General features: G+C 48.5%; 2 protein-coding genes across 3 annotated transcripts in view; one reads left to right on the forward strand and one right to left on the reverse strand.

Moving 5' to 3' along the window:
• Positions 1 to 18,747, forward strand: part of PADI2 (peptidyl arginine deiminase 2) — a 651,199-nt gene that overhangs the window by 346,374 nt on the left and 286,078 nt on the right. The window lies entirely within an intron of this gene.
• The window catches only part of PADI4 (peptidyl arginine deiminase 4), a 44,663-nt gene continuing 29,969 nt past the window's right edge, over positions 4,054 to 18,747 (reverse strand). Inside the window, exons 10-16 of the mRNA XM_049772025.1 lie at positions 18,281 to 18,385; positions 12,055 to 12,209; positions 10,575 to 10,716; positions 10,315 to 10,414; positions 9,346 to 9,416; positions 8,643 to 8,783; positions 4,054 to 4,287 (exon numbers count right to left, since the gene is read on the reverse strand). Coding sequence (XP_049627982.1) covers positions 4,054 to 4,287; positions 8,643 to 8,783; positions 9,346 to 9,416; positions 10,315 to 10,414; positions 10,575 to 10,716; positions 12,055 to 12,209; positions 18,281 to 18,385 — 948 coding nt within the window. The remainder of the gene's footprint in view (positions 4,288 to 8,642; positions 8,784 to 9,345; positions 9,417 to 10,314; positions 10,415 to 10,574; positions 10,717 to 12,054; positions 12,210 to 18,280; positions 18,386 to 18,747) is intronic.

The following is an 18,747-nucleotide window of genomic DNA, read 5'->3' on the forward strand; positions in this document are numbered from 1 at the left end:
TGGTGCCCCTCTGGCTGACCAGGCTGGGGTATGGGAGGACACTTGGGTAAGATAGCTATCAGACACCAAGGGGTTCAGGGTAGTTGGGGGTAATAATGGTCAGGGTGGCATAGTGGGGCCTGTGTTTGAGGTGAGCGTATTCTTGTTTTGTTTGTTGTTGGCCACACCTGGTGGCTCTCAAGAGTTACTCCTGGCTCTGCATTCAGAAATCGCTCCTGGCAGGCTCGGGGAACCATATAGGATGCTGGGAATTTAATCTGTCTCCGTCCTGGGTCATCCGCGTCAAGGCCAAAACCCGATCACTGTGCTAACACTCTGGCCCCATGGGTGAGCGTTTTTTTGAAGTCCTGCAGAAGATCAATTCTCACTGCTGATGGCAAACAGTGGTCAAGAAAGCCCTTTTTTGTTTTTATGTTTTTAGTTTTTTAGCCATACCTGGCGGTGTTCAGGATTTACTCCTGGTTCTGTGCTCAGGGATCACTCTTGGTGAGCTCAGGTGGGGAGAGCATATGGAATGCTGAAGACTGAACCAGGGTCTGCTGCTTGCAAGGAAAAGTCCCTTCTGCTGTACTACTGCTCAGCAACTGGTTTCTGTTGTTGCTTTGATTTGTTTGAGGAAATTTTTTAAAGCTGAATTTTTTTGGGCCTGGCAAATCTTGGGAGTACAAGCCAGAAACATCTCTTTCTCTCTCTCCCAGCCCCGGATGACTAGGGGGAACTTTCTGGACATGCTCGAGGAAGTAAAAGAATGGAGGTGTCCTGGCTGAGCTAAGTCACCAGTTGCTCCCCATCTCTGATGAGCTCACAGAATGAAGAAAAGAGAGTTCCCATGCCAGCCCATGAGTTTGACCAGCAAACCATGTTTCTGATTTTCTTAGGTCCATACCTGGTAGTGCTCAGAGCTCAGACCTAGTTCTGGGCTCAGTAATAGGCTTAGGGAGCTATCTGGGATGCTGGGAGTTGAATGTGGTTTAATTGCCTGCAAGGCAAGTGCATTACCTGCTGTACTATCTCCCACCCCCATGAAACATGTTTTAAGTTATTTTCAATAGGCAGTGCCTGTCATTAGCGCCACATTCAAAAGGAACATAAGAGCAGGCAGGAGGAATTTTCAACTCTCTCTGGCTCTCTCTCTCTCTCTCTCTCTCTCTCTCTCTTTTTTTTTTTTTGGTTTTTGGGCTACACCCGGCAGTGCTCAGGAGTTACTCCTGGCTGTCGGCTCAGAAATAGCTCCTGGCAGGCACGGAGGACCATATAGGACACTGGGATTTGAACCAACCACCTTATGTCCTGGATCGGCTGCTTGCAAGGCAACACCACTGAGCTATCTCTCCGGGCCCTGGCTCTGACTCTTAACCGGCTCAGTCCCTTTTGTGGAGATATTGAGCGTGGGTCCCTTTTGTCTTTGGGAATGTGTATGCCAAGCATGTGCCTGTCCCCTGCTCTTTATTTTGTTTGTTTCTGGGTCACACCTGTTGATGCATTACTCCTGGCTCTGCACTCAGGAATCGCTCCTGGCTTGAGGGGGCCATATGGAACGCTGGGGGATTGAACCTTGGTGCGTCCTGGGTCAGCTGCATGCAAGGAAAACGCCCTACTGCTGTCCCACCACTCCAGCCCCCCTGTTCTCTCTTTATTTTTACCCAAACAAACAGTACAAGTGCTACATGTCCTTCTAGAGCTTTGTTCAATTCACAGTCCAATACGGGGAAAAGCTGCACTATTTCTATTCCTGTTTCTTTTTTTTTTTGGTTTTTCGGGCCACACACATTTAATGCTCAGGGGTTACTCCTGGCTAAGGCTCAGAAATTGCCCCTGGCTTGGAGGGACCATATGGGACGCCGGGGGATCGAACCACGGTCCTGATCCTTGGCTAGCGCTTGCAAGGCAGACACCTTACCTCTAGCGCCACCTCGCCGGCCCCATCTATTCCTGTTTCTCATGTTCCACACAGGGCTGTCCTAGCTTGGAGCAGGGATTGGGCCATACTAGATAGTGACCAGGGGTATGGGACCATTTGGGATGCTGAGGATCAAACCCTGGTCAGCTTCCTGCAAGGCAAATACCCTATTTCCTGTGCTATATATTGCTTTGGCTTCTCTTTGGTTTGAAAGAAGCCAACTTGGGTAGGCAGGAATCATTTGGTTTTTATCCAGTTTTGCTCCAACCTCTGTCCCTGTTTTCTCCTTTGCTCCCATACTCAGAGTGGAGGGTTGCTGAAGGATAGATTCTGGGGCACTGTTTCCTGCCCTGGTTAGGCTCTGTCTAATGGGGAATCTCCAAAGCTTGGTAGAGGGAGATTCTCCTGGGTGTGAAGGTTCATGGAGCAACCTAGAGGGCTCTACTTTCCTCAAGGGCCTTCTGCTTGCTGCAGCCCTGCAACCACAGGAGAGTGCTGGGACCAGCTTCCTGCTGATACCAAGGGCCAATTCTTGGGGGACTTCCAGGGATTCAAGGTTGAATGCAGAGTTTCAGCTGTTGTAGGCTTCACCATCCATAGGCCCCCACTGCTCAGGGTCTCACAGTCTATGACAAAGATACAGAGGGGCTCGATCTTTGTCCCACAACCTCAAGACCCACTCTCAGTACTGCATACAGCAGCTGGTTTTGGAGTTTTCAGGCTGGTAGAGTGGAGCAGAGAAGTGAGAACAAAAACTCACACTATCTGGGTGTGTCCAAACTGTCAAATTCTTAAGATCTCTGAGTTCTTTTATTACCTTGGTCTCATGTTTTGGATTCCTGGGGGTGGAACCAGAGCCTCACACATCTTACTTTTTTTTCAGAGGGTACTGTAATCTGGAATATATTACTGGGTCCCACTCTGGCCTTGGGAAGCTGGTGTCTGTGATTTAAGAAGAGTCTGACATGGACGTGGCTTTGTCTCCCATAGAAAAAACTGATCTTTCTGCCTCTATGTGCCTCAAATCTGGGATATATTTCTTTTATTTTATTTTTTTGTAGGCCCCTTAGGGTCTACACCTGATTTCAGCAGTGGTTAGGACACCACCCCAGCTTCCCCCAGAGAAAGCAAGTATCACAGCTTTCTGAGTTCTCTCTCCAGCCATGCTGTGTACTACAATTTTTTTCTTGGTTTTTAGGCCACACCCAGCAGTGCTCAGGGGTTACTCATGTTCTGTGATCAGAAATCACTCCTGGCAGTTTTGGGGGACCATATGGGATGCATATGGAGGGGATCCAAACTGGGTTCGTTCCAGGTTGCCGCATGCAAGGCAAATGCTCTACCACTGTGCTATCGCTCAAGCCCTGAACTTTTACAATTGTATTTTTATTGTGATGTATACACACAGGGGAGTGGGTTAGATATGAATACCTGTGTGTTTTATATGTGTATACACAGACAATGAGTTTTTTTTCTTTGATTTTTCAAGTTGTCATTGTTTTAGTTTTGGGCCACACCTGGTGGTGCTCAAGGATTATTTTTGGCTCTACACTGAGGGATCACACCTGGCAGGTGCTTAGGGAACCATATGAGGTGCTGGGGATAGAATACAGCCTGGCTGAGTTCAAGGCTAATGCCCTATCCTACCTTCTGTCCACACATGAAAGTTTCTAGGCCTCAGGAGGTTCACCTGGCTGGCAGTTTGGGAGCTGATTTCAACACAACTTGGAGCACAAATCTAATATACTCTAGTGGGAATAGGGCAGTACTCAACTTTCCCTCTCTCTCCAATGCTTAAAATCAACTAGATCATCAAGAAATTTTTATACCAATTAGAAGTCCTGGGAACAAAAGATGCAGGCAGAACATGGATTCCATTTATCCTGACCTGAGTGAATGAATAAAAGTGTGACTTCATATCCACAGTGATTATAATGCTTTACTGCAAACTTCTCACAGCTCACATTACTTTTGCAATGCTAGGACCATGGTATGATGTCCCGAGGGGACCCCAGAGGCAAGGGATCCTCAGGAAAGCTAGGAGGCCAACCCGAGGAAGGCAGGTGACCCCAGGAAGCAGAGCTTTTGCTGTGCTTAGGGCGAGGATTGGAGCCTCTGGCTGGAAACTCCCCCAGAGAGAGAGGGAGGCACGGTCAAGGCTCCATGTGCCACCACTTGAAGGAGAAGGGCTGCCGACGCACGTTGGTGCCGCAGTGCACCTCCCCTTGCCTGATGTGGTAAGTATAGAAGTCATCGATGAAGGTACAGTGCAGGCCTAGTGGCTCCAGCAGTGCACGCACCTTCTCTTCCAGGCAACAGTGGCCATTGACGATGGGTCCGAAGGGCTTGGGGATGCCCAGGTGTTTGCCGAGCACCAGCATATTGACCTATGAGGGACAGGAAAGAGTCAGGGGTGGCACATCCTCATCAACTTTCCCTTTTTCTTTACATTTAAAAAATTATTATTACTGCACTTGGCAATGCTCAGGGCTTACTCCTGGCTCTGAACTCAGGAATGACTCCCAGTGATTCTTGAAGGACATAAGGGTGTCCGAAATCAGGACTGTTCATGTGCAAGGCAAGTGTCCTATCTGCTATTCTCTTTCCAGCTCTAACATTTTTTTTTGTTTGTTTGTTTTTGGGCCACACCAGGTGAAGCTCAGGGTTTACTCCTGGCTATGTGCTCAGAAATTGCTCCTGATTTGAGGGACCATATGGGATGCCTGGGATCGAACCGAGTTCTATCCTAGGTTAGTAGTGTGCAAGGCCAGCGCCCTATCACTTGTACCACCACTCTGTTTTTTTGTTTTGTTTGTTTTTTTGGTCCACACCCGGCGGTGCTCAGGGGTTACTCCTGGCTGTCTGCTCAGAAATAGCTCCTGGCAGGCACGGGGGACCATATGGGACACCGGGATTCGAACCAACCACCTTTGGTCCTGGATCGGCTGCTTGCAAGGCAAACACCCCTGTGCTATCTCTCCGGGCCCGAACCACGACTCTGGCCTCAGTTCTTTTTAAATTTTTTAGGGCACACATGGCAGTGTCAGCTTCTACTCTCAGCTCTGTGCTGGGACTCAGGGTTTCTGCAAGCAAAACCTATGCTCTGTCTGCTGAGTGCTTTACAGATAAGGAAACTGAGACTAAGACAAGTAATGAGGGTTCCCTCAGGCCACCAACTGGGCTAGGAGCTAGGCCTACGTGTGGAGTTCTTTTTTGTTTTTTGTTTTTTGTGTTTTTGGTCCACACCCAGTGGTGCTCAGGGGTTACTCCTGGCTGTCTGCTCAGAAATAGCTCCTGGCAGGCACGGGGGACCATATGGGACACCGGGATTCGAACCAACCACCTTAGGTCCTGGATCAGCTGCTTGCAAGGCAAACGCTGCTATGCTATCTCTCCAGGCCCACGTGTAGAGTTCTGATTGTAAAGCCCTTCACACTGGACTTTCACTTCCCACATGCTGCTTTCTAGAAAACTCTTTTACTCAAGGCCTAGCTCAAAATGCAGCCCCTTCAGTGCTGTCCGGGAAACATCAGAACTATGGCAGGTTGTTGTTGCCTTCTCCAATGTCCCCAGTGCTTCCAGGCAGTGCCTAGCTCAAGGTGGGCACGTGCACAGAATATTGAATGAATAAGCAACTGCCTCTTTTCTAACACTTTTATACCACAAATGACTCAGTTTCCTTTATTCTGTTGAGAGGCCTGGCAAGGAAGCAAAACAAGGATGTGGGCCTCAGGTTAATATGAGTTGTGGTCCTAGACCTTCTACTCCTAGTGAACTTGGATAAGTCACTCATGCCTCTGGGCCTCATAAGGCAATGAGGCCAAACATGCTTCCATGGCTCTAAGGACCGGGATATGTCAGCATAGTCAGCCCAAGAGTCCAGAAGCCTCAGCATCAGTCTCTATGGTTGCTTAGCCACAACTGAGGACTTGTGCTCTATATTCCTTGGCCAATTGGACATTCCTCCCACCTCCAGGAGGGATCTTGGGGTGAGTTGTGACTCTTTTCCATGGCCTGGCAGGGGCTTTACTCAGTGAAGGCCTAGAGTCAGGCCTCTGCTTGCTGCATCCTATTTGTCATTAGCTCAGCCCCAGTTCCTCAATCCACTTTCTTTCCTGAGCAAGAAACCAGATTGGGTAGCAGCAGAGAAGAACCCAAATGTTGTGGGATCTATTGAATTCCATAGGAGAGATGGGTTGCCTTGCTCTGCCAAGGAACTTTTCTATCTTCCTTTCTTTTTTTCTTTTTTTCAGCAAACCTGTCAATGCTCAGGACTTAATCCTATTTCTGCATTCAGAACTCATTTCTGGTGGAATCAGGGAACCATATGGGATGCTGGGGATCAAACCTGGGTCAGCTGTATATGAGGCATATAGGTACTATCTATACCTATTGCACTATCTCTCAGCCCCAAGAATCCTCCTCTTTCTCCCTACTCTTCCTCTTCCTCCTCCTCATCTTCTTCCTTCTCCTCCTCCTCCTCCTCCTTTTGGACCATACCCAGTGACACTCAGGCTCTGCTCACCCTCCTGGCTCTGTACTCAAAAATCACTTCTGGCAGGCTCAGGGACCAACCATATGGGATGCCAACAGCCAAACCCAGGTCAGCGATGTGCAAGGCAAATGCCCTATCCACTGTGCTTTGACCCCAAGCAACTTCTTACTTTTTCTTTCTTTCTTTCTTTCTTTCTTTCTTTCTTTCTTTCTTTCTTTCTTTCTTTCTTTCTTTCTTTCTTTCTTTCTTTCTTTCTTTCTTTCTTTCTTTCTTTCTTTCTTTCTTTCTTTCTTTCTTTCTTTCTTTCTTTCTTTCTTTCTTTCTTTCTTTCTTTCTTTCTTTCTTTCTTTCTTTCTTTCTTTCTTTCTTTCTTTCTTTCTTTCTTTCTTTCTTTCTTTCTTTCTTTCTTTCTTTCTTTCTTTCTCTCTCTCTCTCTCTCTCTCTCCTTCCTTCCTTCCTTCCTTCCTTTCTTCCTTCCTTCATTTCTTTTTTCTTTCTTCTTTCTCTCTTTTCCTTCCTCCTCCCCTCCTCTCCCCTCCCCCTCCCCCTCCCCTCCCCTCCTCTCCCCTCCTCTCCTCTCCTCTCCTCTCCTGTCCTCTCCTTTCTTTGCCATGCCCAGCATCCCTCAGGAGTTACTTTTGGCTCTGCATCCTGGCAGGCTCCAGGGACCATATGGGATGCTGGAGATTGAACTCAGGTCTGTTCCAGGTTTGCTGCATCCAAGGTAAATGCTCTACCACTGTACTATCACTCTGGCCCCAAGAACCCTTCTTTCTAAACAAAATATTTTGAGAATCTTAATGTATAAAACAGAATGACTGTGAACCCCTGGGTCTGGAGTAATGTCTTGGAGTCTGGGAAACCCAGTTTGAAAACTACTGTTTTCAAATCAAAGCCAGAAAGAAGGCTGAGAGGTCTGAAGTGTTTGCTTGGCTTTTTGCATGTGGGAGGCCTGGCTTCTATCCTTGGCACCACATTGTTCCCCAAGCATAGTGCAGGAGTGGTAGGAGTGGCCCTCAAATAAATGAGATAGGGTCAGTGGCAGAGTATTTGGTTTACATGTATGGGTTTGATTCACTGTATTGCTCCCTCCAAACTCTCTAAATGTAAGAAAGCAAAAGAAGGGGCCGGGAAGGTGGCGCTAGAGGTAAGGTGTCTGCCTTGCAAGCACTAGCATAGGACGGACTGCGGTTCGATCCCCTGGTGTCCCATATGGTCCCCCCAAGCCAGGGGTGATTTCTGAGCACATCGCCAGGAGTAACCCCTGAGCGTCAAACGGTGTGGCCCAAAAACCAAAAAAAAAGAAAAAACACTGTGTAGAAACTATTGGGTCCACTCTGGATACCCGGGGACCAAGGGTGGGGGAAGGGAAGACTGATGGATTCTAGTAGAACTAGTATTCTTAGAAAAGACAGGAATAGGCTAGAAGGAGGCTAAATGACTTCAGCCTCTTTCCACACCTCCAGAGTTGGGGGGCTGGTGAGAAAACTCAAAGGGAGAAATTTCTGCAATATGAAGTCCGCATCCAGGAAGCTCAGAACCCAGAACCATGTGGTCCCCCAAAGGGCACTACTGGGAGCAGCCAGAAACCAAAACAAATCAAAGATCCAACATGATTCCAAGATGGTGTGTGTGGGTATTAAGTAGTTAGGTATTAAGTACTTAAGTATTAAATATTTCTGACCAAGACTTTAGAGTCACCTTCATAGGGTGACTGTACTTAGGGAGGGCTGCCTCACCTGTATAGAGAGGTCTTTCTGCCCCTAGCCTGAAGAGGTGGCCCCACTTTCACCCCCCACTTTCCAGATGCACCCTGAGAGTGACCTGTGGGCAGGAATGCCCAAGGGGACAAAGGCTCAGGCTGTTGGGGGCTTGGTTTCTGTAGCTAGACCTTGGTTCTAGATCCTGTGCTTGTTTGTGGATTTGGGGCCACATCTGGGACACAGTGCTGGAAATTGAGGCGAGTGTCCCCCATGCAAAGTATGTGCTTGTCAGTCTTTTGAGCATCTTTCCCAGCACCAGTTGCCAACTGTGTTCTCTTATTTAATGCCAGAGACCTCCCTATCTGCTCTTCATCTGTGAGTGGCCTTTGCCCTCCAGCACCCTAGAGGAACCCAAAGGTGCTTGGTCTCTGCTGCTTGGAATTACACAGCCCCTGCCTCAGGGATCCATGCCACTGCCTGCCTGGCTGCTAACTTCAGGCCCTCAAACTCTTAACCCCCCCCCCCCCCCATGCTGCCTCCTCACCATGTTTGGGAAATAGGCCTCAGCCTTGAGGAATCCTCTGCCATCCTTCCGGAGGTCAAAGAGCTGGGGGATGTCGATGATGTCTTGCTCTGAAAGGCCCAACTCCCGCTTCAGCACCTCCCGGTTCCAGTCGATGCAGCTCTGGGAAAGGGACAGGGTGGGATGGGAAGAGGTTTCCTGGGGTGGGCCAGCTGCGCCCCCACTGCCTGGCTGGGGATGGTGGTGGGCTGGCTGGCAACAAGAGCCACTTGGTCTTCCTGCCCCTGACCTGCCCAATCTCTCCGAGTGTCTGACAGCTGATCCCCTGGAGGTCTGTTCTCTTTCTCTGAGTCCACTTATTTGCCTTTTACTTATTTATATTTGTGTTTGTTTGTTTGTTTGTTTGGGCCATACCTGGTGGTACTCAGGGTTTATTTCTGAATCTACACTCAGGAATTACTCCTTGAAGGCTCAGGGGATCATATGGGATGCTGGGGCTTGAACCCAGGTCGGCTGCAAGCAAGGCAAATACCCTACCTGCCTACTTGCTGTGCTATTGCTTCAGCCCCCTTAGCTTCCTTTTTTTCCACTTCAAGTATGTTCCCTTGGGTGGGTGGGGGGGTCCCTCTTCCTCTTCTGAACCAAGCCCAGAAGCTCCTCAAGTCTCTAGGGCTGGTTGAGGTGGGGTTAGGCAGCCTCACTCTGTATACCCCCAGTCTAATACCTCTGCATAGGAATTGTGTTCCCGAAGTTTCTTGTTGGAAAGAATTTCCTTTATTTTTGGCTGTTTCTTTTCTATAATGAAGAAAAAGAAAAAAAAAAAAAGGCAGGTGAATTCAGAGATTTGATTCCCTCTTCCCAGTCGGTATTGAGGCTGAGTGTGGGAGTTTGGGGATTGAGTTTTTACCCATGGATATAATGGCAGAGTAATCACTCCTAACATAGAAGATTTTAAAAATTTGGGGACATTCCTAGTGGTGCTTAAAGGCTACTACTCCTGGCTCAGTGCTCAGAGTTTTTTCATACTCAGGTGGGCCTGCAGTGCCAGGGACTGAACCCAAAGATCCTGCAAGCAAATTAGATGCTCTACCCATTTAGACATTTCTCTGGTCTCCCAATAGAGGTTTGGTTTGTTGTGAACCCTTGTGCCTATATTGTGGTTTTTTGGGTGGGAGGGATCAGGGAACACACTTGGTAGTGCACAGGGCTTTCTCCTGGCTCTGCTTAGCAGTTGCCCCAGCCCCAGTGGTGCTGGGGATCCAACATGGGCCTCCTGCATGGAAAATATGTGTCCAGCTGATTGAACTTATTCTTGGGCCCTCACATTTTCTTTGACTCACTTGCCCATCTGTGAACCCCACGGACTAGGACCTACTCTGTTCACGGGGCATTCATTCCCTTATTCAGCCTGGATCCCTGGGCAGAGCGTTCTCAGAGGGCGTCTGCTGTGCAAGTTCACCAGACAGATGCCACATAAAGGCAGAAGTAGGTGCTGGGATGGAAGAAGAGGCAGAGCAGAGCAGTTTTTTTTTTTTTTTAAATCATTGCTTTTACTTTAGAGCCACGTCCAGTGATGCTCAGGGGTTATTCCTGATTCTGCCTGCAGGAGATCAGGAATTAAACTCAGGTTGGCTCCATGCAAGGCAAATGCTTTCCCCACTGTAGTATTGCTCCTGCCTTGGGGTTGACTTACTCTTGCCTTCGAACAGCACAGCCTCCCCGCGGCCCTGCTTCAGCTGCTCCTGAAACAGTTTGTAGCAGGACCTGGGGCTGGCCAGGAGCAGCCGGAAGCCCTAGAGGCAGAAACATGGGGGTTAGAGGTCCTTGTGAGCCCATGGGGCTTCTGAGGTTACTGTGGTCCGACAACAGAACTGGGGGCACCCTGGAGGAAGGGAGAGGGAGAAATGGAGTCAGGCCCCTGCTATGCAACCCAGGGAGAATCCCCTCCTGCACCTGGTTGGGAGCAGGCACGAAGCTCAGGAACTCGTCGATGTGACCCACGAGCAACCAATCAGAGTAGAGCTTTATCGGGGCCTGTACCAGCTGGGCCCCCAAGAAGTCCAGGAGGGCCTGGTGCATGTCCTGGCTGCTGGTGCTGGAACACAGGACCGACCGGAAATGTTATGGGAGGTGTGGGGTCGGGGGTGGGAGGGAGGCAGCTTTCCATAGGGAGGCTCTGAGCTAAGGGATCCTTCAATCAGGGAAGGGCTTTAGGTTTTAGGTTTAGGGGACTTAGGGGCATTCTTTCCAGATCCACAAACACCTGAAATGTTTAAGAACTATCCTCTCAGTTTTCTGGGAGAACTCTGAGAGACACAGAGTCAGATAACTGCTTGTCCAGCCCTGGATGCTGCTGTTGTGGGTGAAAGGTGTGTGTGTGTGTGTGTGTGTGTGTGTGTGTGTGTGTGTGTGTGTGTGTGTGTGTGTGTGTGTGTGTGTGTGTGCAGAGACAGGTGTTCTGCAGTTGGGGAGACCTGGGCCTGAAGCTGATCCTTTATCTCTTTGAGTTTTTGCTTCTTCTGGCTTTGCCTCCAAACTCTTTTCATATTTGTTCCTAGTTTTGGTTTTTGGATCTTCACTCTCACCTGGCAGTGCTCAGGGATTACTTCTGATGGGCTTTGGGGGAATCATATATGGTGTTGGAGATCAAAATTAGGTCAGCGGTGTACAAAGCAAGCATCCTGCAATCTCTCCAATTCTCCCAACTTCCTTTGTGACTGGAACTCTGCTCACTCGGTTTATAGTTGTTCTATCCTTTCTGAGCCCCAAATTTACACAGCCCCAGGGCCTTTACACAGATGCCCCCATCTGGTGAGAATTGCCACATCCTATCTTTTTTCTTGTCACCAGGTCTCAGCTCAAAAGTAGGGGATCATGGGGCCGGGCGGTGGCGCTGGAGGTAAGGTGCCTGCCTTGCCTGCGCTAGCCTAAGACGGACCGCGGTTCGATCCCCCGGCATCCCATATGGTCCCCCAAGAAGCCAGGAGCAACTTCTGAGCACATAACCAGGAGTAACCCCTGAGCGTCACAGGGTGTGGCCCAAAAACCAAAAAAAAAAAAAAAAAAAAAAAAAAAAAGTAGGGGATCAGAGAGGCCCTGGTAGACAACTCCCCTTCTCCTGGATTTCAGTATGCTTTGACAGTTGTTTCTTTCTCTGGCATTTTTTTGCCTAGAATAGTGGCTGCAAATTGCCTTGTGCCAGTCATAGCCATGCTTTCCTTGAATAGTGCCTGACATCCCAATAGGGCTCAGCAAATAGTCACTGACAGATGCGGCCGAAGTGGCAATGCTGGGCTTTGAACTTGGGTCTTTCCCACCCCTACGCCTTTTGTCCCTGGTTGCTGGTGGATTCCTCCCGCTTTCTCTCCTGGGATGGGAATAAAGTAATTCTGTTTTTCCTTAGCTCCATTCCTCCCCTGCCCTCCCTTCTCACCTGGGGTAAAGACTGCTTCCAATAAGAATTCTGCCCAGAGGGTATTTCTTCCCTCCAACTGTGACTGGAGGACTCACTTCCAGATTCCCAAAGGAGTCAAGATCAGTAGCTCCTTCCTTTTGGGGCCCTCGAGTCACATAACCAAAATCTGAACCCTGAAATGGTAGAAGAAAGAGCCAGGGGTTATTGAACTGTGTCTCCTGATGAGGTGAATTTAAAGATGATCTGGCCTCAGGCAGGCTGTCAGCAAGGACCAGCTGCAGGCTTGGAGCTGTTTTGTTATCTTCAGTGGAATGAGGGAAGAATAGTCAGATGGGTAAGAAAAGAACCAATTTTTGTAGGGTCCTTAATGCACGTTGGTAGCTTTGTAACTCTAACCTGGGCTGAGTAACAAACCCACATGGTGTCCTTGTTTTTCAGGGGCCACCTATTCAGAACTCAGCCAGATGTCAATTGGCAGTTTGGAGCTTGGTCACAGCAGGGCTCATAGGACCATGTGGTACAGGGGATTGAATTCAGAGTTTTAATATGCTATGCCTGTGTTTGCCCACTTGAGCTCTCCCCAGTTGTGTCTCCCCAATCCCCCCAAAGACATTTTTGGTTGTTCATTTTGGGTCATAGTGCTTGAGAAACCAGGGACTGGACTTAGGACTCTGCATGCATCAGAGATGTGATCTGGACACATCTCATTTTTAAAAAAGATTCCTTTTGGGGCCAGAGAGATAGCATGGAGGTAAGGCATTTGCCTTGCATGCAGAAGGATGGTGGTTTGAATCCCAGCATCCCATATGATCCCCTGAGCCTGCCAGGAGCGATTTTTGAGCACAAAGCCAGGAGTAATCCCTGAGCACTGCTGGATGTGGCCCAAAAATAAAAAATAAATACATAAATAAACATAAAAGGAATCTTTTTTTTTCTGGGGGGTCACACCCGGCAGCGCTCAGGGGTTACTCCTGGCTCTACACTCAGAAATCGCTCCTGGCCAGCTCGGGGGACCAAAGGCATGCCAGGGATCAAACCTGGGTCCATTCTGGATCCGCAATGTGCAAGGGAAACACCCTACCTCTATGCTATCACTTTGACCCTCCATCCCCAATCTCATTTCTAACCTTTTTTTTCAGCAAGGAAAATATGCTTAGAATGGTGCATGGCAGGGCCGGAGCAATAGCTGACCCAGGATGGACCTGGGCTTGATCCCTGGCATCCTATATGGTCCCCCGAACCCGGAGCAATTTCTGAGCGCAGAGCCAGGAATAACTCCTGAGCATCACTGAATGTGGCCCCAAAACAAAAACAAAAAAATGGTGCATGACTTTCTAGGTCCCAAACTTTTTGTTGTTTGTTTCAGTGCCCAGAGGACCATAAGCATTGCCAAGGATAGAACCATGATCAGCTACATTCAAGGGAAGTGCCTTAACCCTATGCTCTCCAGTCTCTGGTTTTTTTTTTTTTTTTTTGGTTTTAGGTCATAGCTGGTAGTACTTGGGGAATCATGTGGTATCACGAATCGAACCTGGGACCTCCTGCAAGCAAAGTATGTGCTCAACTCATTGAGCCAATGAGTCCTTGCTGCCCTCTGCTGCTTCAGATTTTTCTTTCTCAGTCATCTTAGTTGGTAAGCTTTCCTCCTTTTTTTTATTTTTTATTTTTATTTTTGGGTCACACCCGGCAGTGCTCAGGGGTTATTCCTGGCTGTCTGCTCAAAAATAGCTCCTGGCAGGCACGGGGGACCATATGGGACACCGGAATTCAAACCAACCACCTTTGGTCCTGGATCGGCTGCTTGCAAGGCAAACTCCGCTGTGCTATCTCTCCGGGCCCAATTTCCTCCTTTTTTCAAAGCACATCACTACATCCTCTCTTTCTACTATTTCCTGGCTCTCCCTCATTCCCTGAAGAAGGATCATTAGACTCACTATGCTCTCCAGGACAAGATCCTCAGACACACCACATTGTAAGTTCTCTTGAATGGAAAGTCTCAGAGGACATAGTTGAGGGCCATTACTGGATCTACCTCTCTAGCATTCTGCAATTAAGGTTGTGGCCCTGGATGTAGCACCTCCCACTCCCCTAAACACTTTTTCTCCTTCCCTTCCCTTCCCTTCCCTTCCCTTCCCTTCCCTTCCCTTCCCTTCCCTTCCCTTCCCTTCCCTTCCCTTCCCTTCCCTTCCCTTCCCTTCCCTTCCCTTCCCTTCCCTTCCCTTCCCTTCCCTTCCCTTCCCTTCCCTTCCCTTCCCTTCCCTTCCCTTCCCTTCCCTTCCCTTCCCTTCCCTTCCCTTCCCTTCCCTTCCCTTCCCTTCCCTTCCCTTCCCTTCCCTTCCCCCCCCTCCAGTAGTGCTGAGGACTTACTTCTGACTTTGTGCTCAGGGATCACTCTTGGTAGGGCTCAGGGGGACATATGGGGTGTCAGAGCTACTTGCAAGGTTATACTGTCACTCCAGCTCCCCCCTCCACCCCAAACACTCTTTTTTTTTTTTTTTTTTTTTTTTTTTTTTTTGGTTTTTGGGCCACCCCCATTTGACGCTCAGGGGTTACTCCTGGCTATGCGCTCAGAAATCGCCCCTGGCTTGGGGGGACCATATGGGACGCCGGGGGATCGAACCGTGGTCCGTCCTACGCTAGCGCTTGCAAGGTAGACACCTTACCTCTAGTGCCACCTTCCCGGCCCCCAACAAGCTAGAGATACACAAGGATTTTTTTTTTTTTTGGTTTTTTTTGGTTTTTGGGCCACACCCGGCGGTGCTCAGGGGTTACTCCTGGCTGTCTGCTCAGAAATAGCTCCTGGCAGGCATGGGGGACCATATGGGACACCGGGATTCGAACCAACCACCTTTGGTCCTGGATCGGCTGCTTGCAAGGCAAATGCCGCTGTGCTATCTCTCCGGGCCCTCCCAAACACTCTTGAAGTAGATTCTCACTCGAGAGTGTGGCTATATTTTTTGAAGATGATTAGCCCAAGGAGGCCTGTGAATTGACAAGCTTAAAAATGGTTCTACAACATGCTAGACACAGAGGGGACCACTTACACTAGCACACTGGGGAGTAAAGAAGGGGGATATGGGATGCATGTTGGGAACAGAGGTGGAGGGAGGACAACATTGGTGGTGGGAATGCCCCTGATTCAATGTCACTATGTACCTAAAAATTACTGTGAAAGATTTGTAATCTAGCTATACCACTCCTAGGAATATACCCTAGGAACACAAAAATACAATACAAAAACCCCTTCCTTACACCTATATTCATTGCAGCACTATTTACCATAGCAAGACTCTGGAAACAACCAAGATGCCCTTCAACAGACGAATGGCTAAAGAAACTGTGGTACATATACACAATGGAATATTATGCAGCTGTCAGGAGAGATGAAGTCATGAAATTTTCCTATACATGGATGTACACGGAATCTATTATGCTGAGTGAAATAAGTCAGAGAGAGAGAGAAAAACGCAGAATGGTCTCACACATTTATGGGTTTTAAGAAAAATGAAAGACATTCTTGCAATAATAACTTTCAGACACAAAAGAGAAAAGAGCTGGAAGTTCCAGCTCACCTCAGGAAGCTCATCACAAAGAGTGATGAGTTTAGTTGGATAAATAACTACATTTTGAACTGTCCTAATAATGAGAATGTATGAGGGAAATTGAGAACCTGTTTAGAGTACAGGCGGGGGTCGGGTGGGGAGGAGGGAGACTTGGGACATTGGTGATGGGAATGTTGCACTGGTGATGGGTGGTGTAAAAAAAAATAATCATGGAATATAAAAAAAAGGAAAGAAAAAAAAAAGAAAGATTTGTAATCCACTTTGGTCAAAATAAAAATTAAAAAAAAAAGAAACCAACCCAACTGTTATCCCCAATGCCTTCCCCCCTCTTTTCTCTATAAGATCCCTGTCAACCTGACATCCTATGGGCTCACCAAGTCACTTCCCATGTCTGTTTGGTTCTATTCCTGTTCTTTATACTTCTCTACTTTCTCCCCATCCTTGAATGGTCTTGCTCAGGTTGGTAGAAAGCCTTTCACAGACTCACATGTTATCATTTACATTCATCCCTTGGTACCTCTGGGGAATTGGTTCACCCCCTTAGTAAGGGAGCTGCCCTGCCAATATCAAGGCCCACAGTATTTGACATATCCTTCTCTAAAACAGCATTGTGTTTGCATTCACTTACTTGTATCTCCCCAGACCTCAAACCACTTCTAGATTGCTGGAATACTGGCACAATGTCAATGGCTGTTATCCTGTCTTGTTTAGGGAATAAGGACAAAGAGAGGGACTGGGGAGCTAGTACAGCAGGTAGGGCATTTGTCTTACACATGGCCAACCTGGCTTTGATCCCCAATACCACATAATGGTTCTATGAACTTGCCAGGAGTGATGCCAAATAATAAGGTGTGCCCCCAAACCAAACTAAATAAATAAAAATGAAAAATGATGACAACAAAATAAGGAAAAGGAAAGCCATAGGTGTTCTATATGGATACCACCACCCAAGGCCTAAACACTATTGCAGTTGGCAAGATTGAGGGATGTAGACCCCACAGATATGGGCACTGACCTTCACCTCCCCTCTCCACTTCTCTCCCATACTCTAGTCAGGTGCCTGTTGCTCTTCCAACTGCCCCCCTGGGAGAGTGACTAACTGGTCCCCTTTTACTCCCTGCCACATCCTCTCTGTCTCCACTCACCAAACTCTGATTCATCCTTGGCTTCTCTCTCTCTCTCTCTCTCTCTCTCTCTCTCTCTCTCTCTCTTTCTCTCTCTCTCTCTCTCTCTCTCTGTTTCTCTGTTTCTCTCTCTCTGTTTCTCTCTCTGTTTCTCTCTCTATCTGTTTATCTCTCTCCTCTCTTCTCTCTCTCTCTCTCTCTCTCTCTCTCTCTCTCTCTCTCTCTCCTCTCTTCCCCCCCACCCTCTCTCTCTGCACTATGCTCAGGAAATCCTGCTAGCTATGGTCTCAAGAGTACTCAGCTCAACCCTCACTCCCTGGTCCCCTGCTCTATGGCCCCCTCATCTCTCCTGTGGCCTGTGGTTCCTGAACCAGCTTCTGTCCTAAGACCTTTGGTTCTGCCTCTGCCCCCTGGATCGTGGGTGCAGACCTGGTGTCCTCCTGGCTATGCAATATGTGGGTGATGACGGGGAGCATGGCCCTAGACCAGGCCTGGCTTGACCTTCAGCATCTCCTCTTCTTTTCTGTGGCCTTGAGAAAGCAGCTCTGTGGACAGTGGTTGAGTGAAATGAGTCACTGCCTGGAAAGATTTCAGCACTGTGACGGACACAGCGTGCCCACTCAGAAAAGTCACAATTATGATGATTTATAATTCTGGGCTGAGTTTGCATGTACTGGCTAGACGAGTCAAGCCAGACTCAGCAAAATGTTACCCCACCTCCAATCCTACAGAATGGCAAATAAACCCACAGCTCAGAAATCCCCTTACTGATTCAGAAATACCTCACTCCAAATCTCAAGCAGGGTCTCCTAACCTACATTAAGGCTGAGCCCAACGGGAGACAGAGCCTCCAGCTAGACCCTCAGGAAAGGCCCCACCTCCATCTTTTTTTTTTTTTTCTGGTTTTTGGGTCACACCACAGTGCTCAGGGCTAACTCCTGTTCTGCACTCAGAAATCACTCCTAGCAGGCTCAGGGGAATCATATGGGATGCTGAGAATCGAACCAGGGACCATCCCAGGTTGGCTGCATGCAAGGCAAATGCCCTACTGCTATGCTATTGTTCCACTCTCCTCCATCTTCTTTTTTCAGGGATTAGGCCACATTTAGGGAGTTACTCCTGGTTCTGTGCTCAGGAATTACTCCTGATGGTGCTTGAGAAACCATATGGGATGCAGGAGATCGAACCTAGGTCAGCCAGATGCAAGGCAAATACCCTACCCACTGTGCTATTGCTCCGGCCCCCAAACCCTATCTTGCTGTAAGAGAGCATGTTGGGTGGAAGGATGATGCCCAAATCTGACCTCCCTCTTGGGCAGGATGGATGATGGTATGAATCACTGTCCAAAGGGTTTGTGGGGAAGGTAGGGCCAGATCGGATCCTAATAAAAGCAAAAATCACATAATCCCATTAAACGGGGGGGGGGGGGTGCTAATGTAAAATTATATCTGCAGAAACTGGGGGTGTTTCTGGGAGATGGGTAAGGAGAACCAAGCTTCAAGGCCAGAGTTTCAGGGGTGTTCCTCCCCACTCCCTATCCAGACCTTCAGCACATACCAGCATGTATTTGGGAAAGTCTTTCAGGCCTCCATTCCTCGGAGAGTCAAAGACCACCGGCAGCATCTGATGTGGGGCTTGGATGTAGCCAATCTCCATCTCGTCCTGTGCAAGAACAGTGGGAAGGCACTTTATGCAGGCTATGGGTCTCAGCTCTGTACCTAGAACTAGGAAAGGGTCAGGGACCATCTCCACTCATGGTGCTCAGGACTTTCGCCTGGCTTGTACTCAGGGATCGCTCCTAGATAAGTGCCCTAACAACTATACCATTTCTCCTATCCTCATGTGGAATATTTGACCCCACCTGGTAAAATTGCTCTGAGAAAGCAGAACTTGTTGGAAGGATTTCCCACACAGAATCCAAGTCGCAAGAATGATGTGGTTGATTGGAAGGGACACAGAGGAGGAACACTATGTAGCCAGTACAGGACAGAGAAGACTTCATGGGGACCTTATTAAGCTGAGAT

The sequence above is a fragment of the Suncus etruscus genome, chromosome 4 (assembly GCF_024139225.1).
Source record: "Suncus etruscus isolate mSunEtr1 chromosome 4, mSunEtr1.pri.cur, whole genome shotgun sequence".
NCBI lineage: Eukaryota > Metazoa > Chordata > Mammalia > Eulipotyphla > Soricidae > Suncus > Suncus etruscus.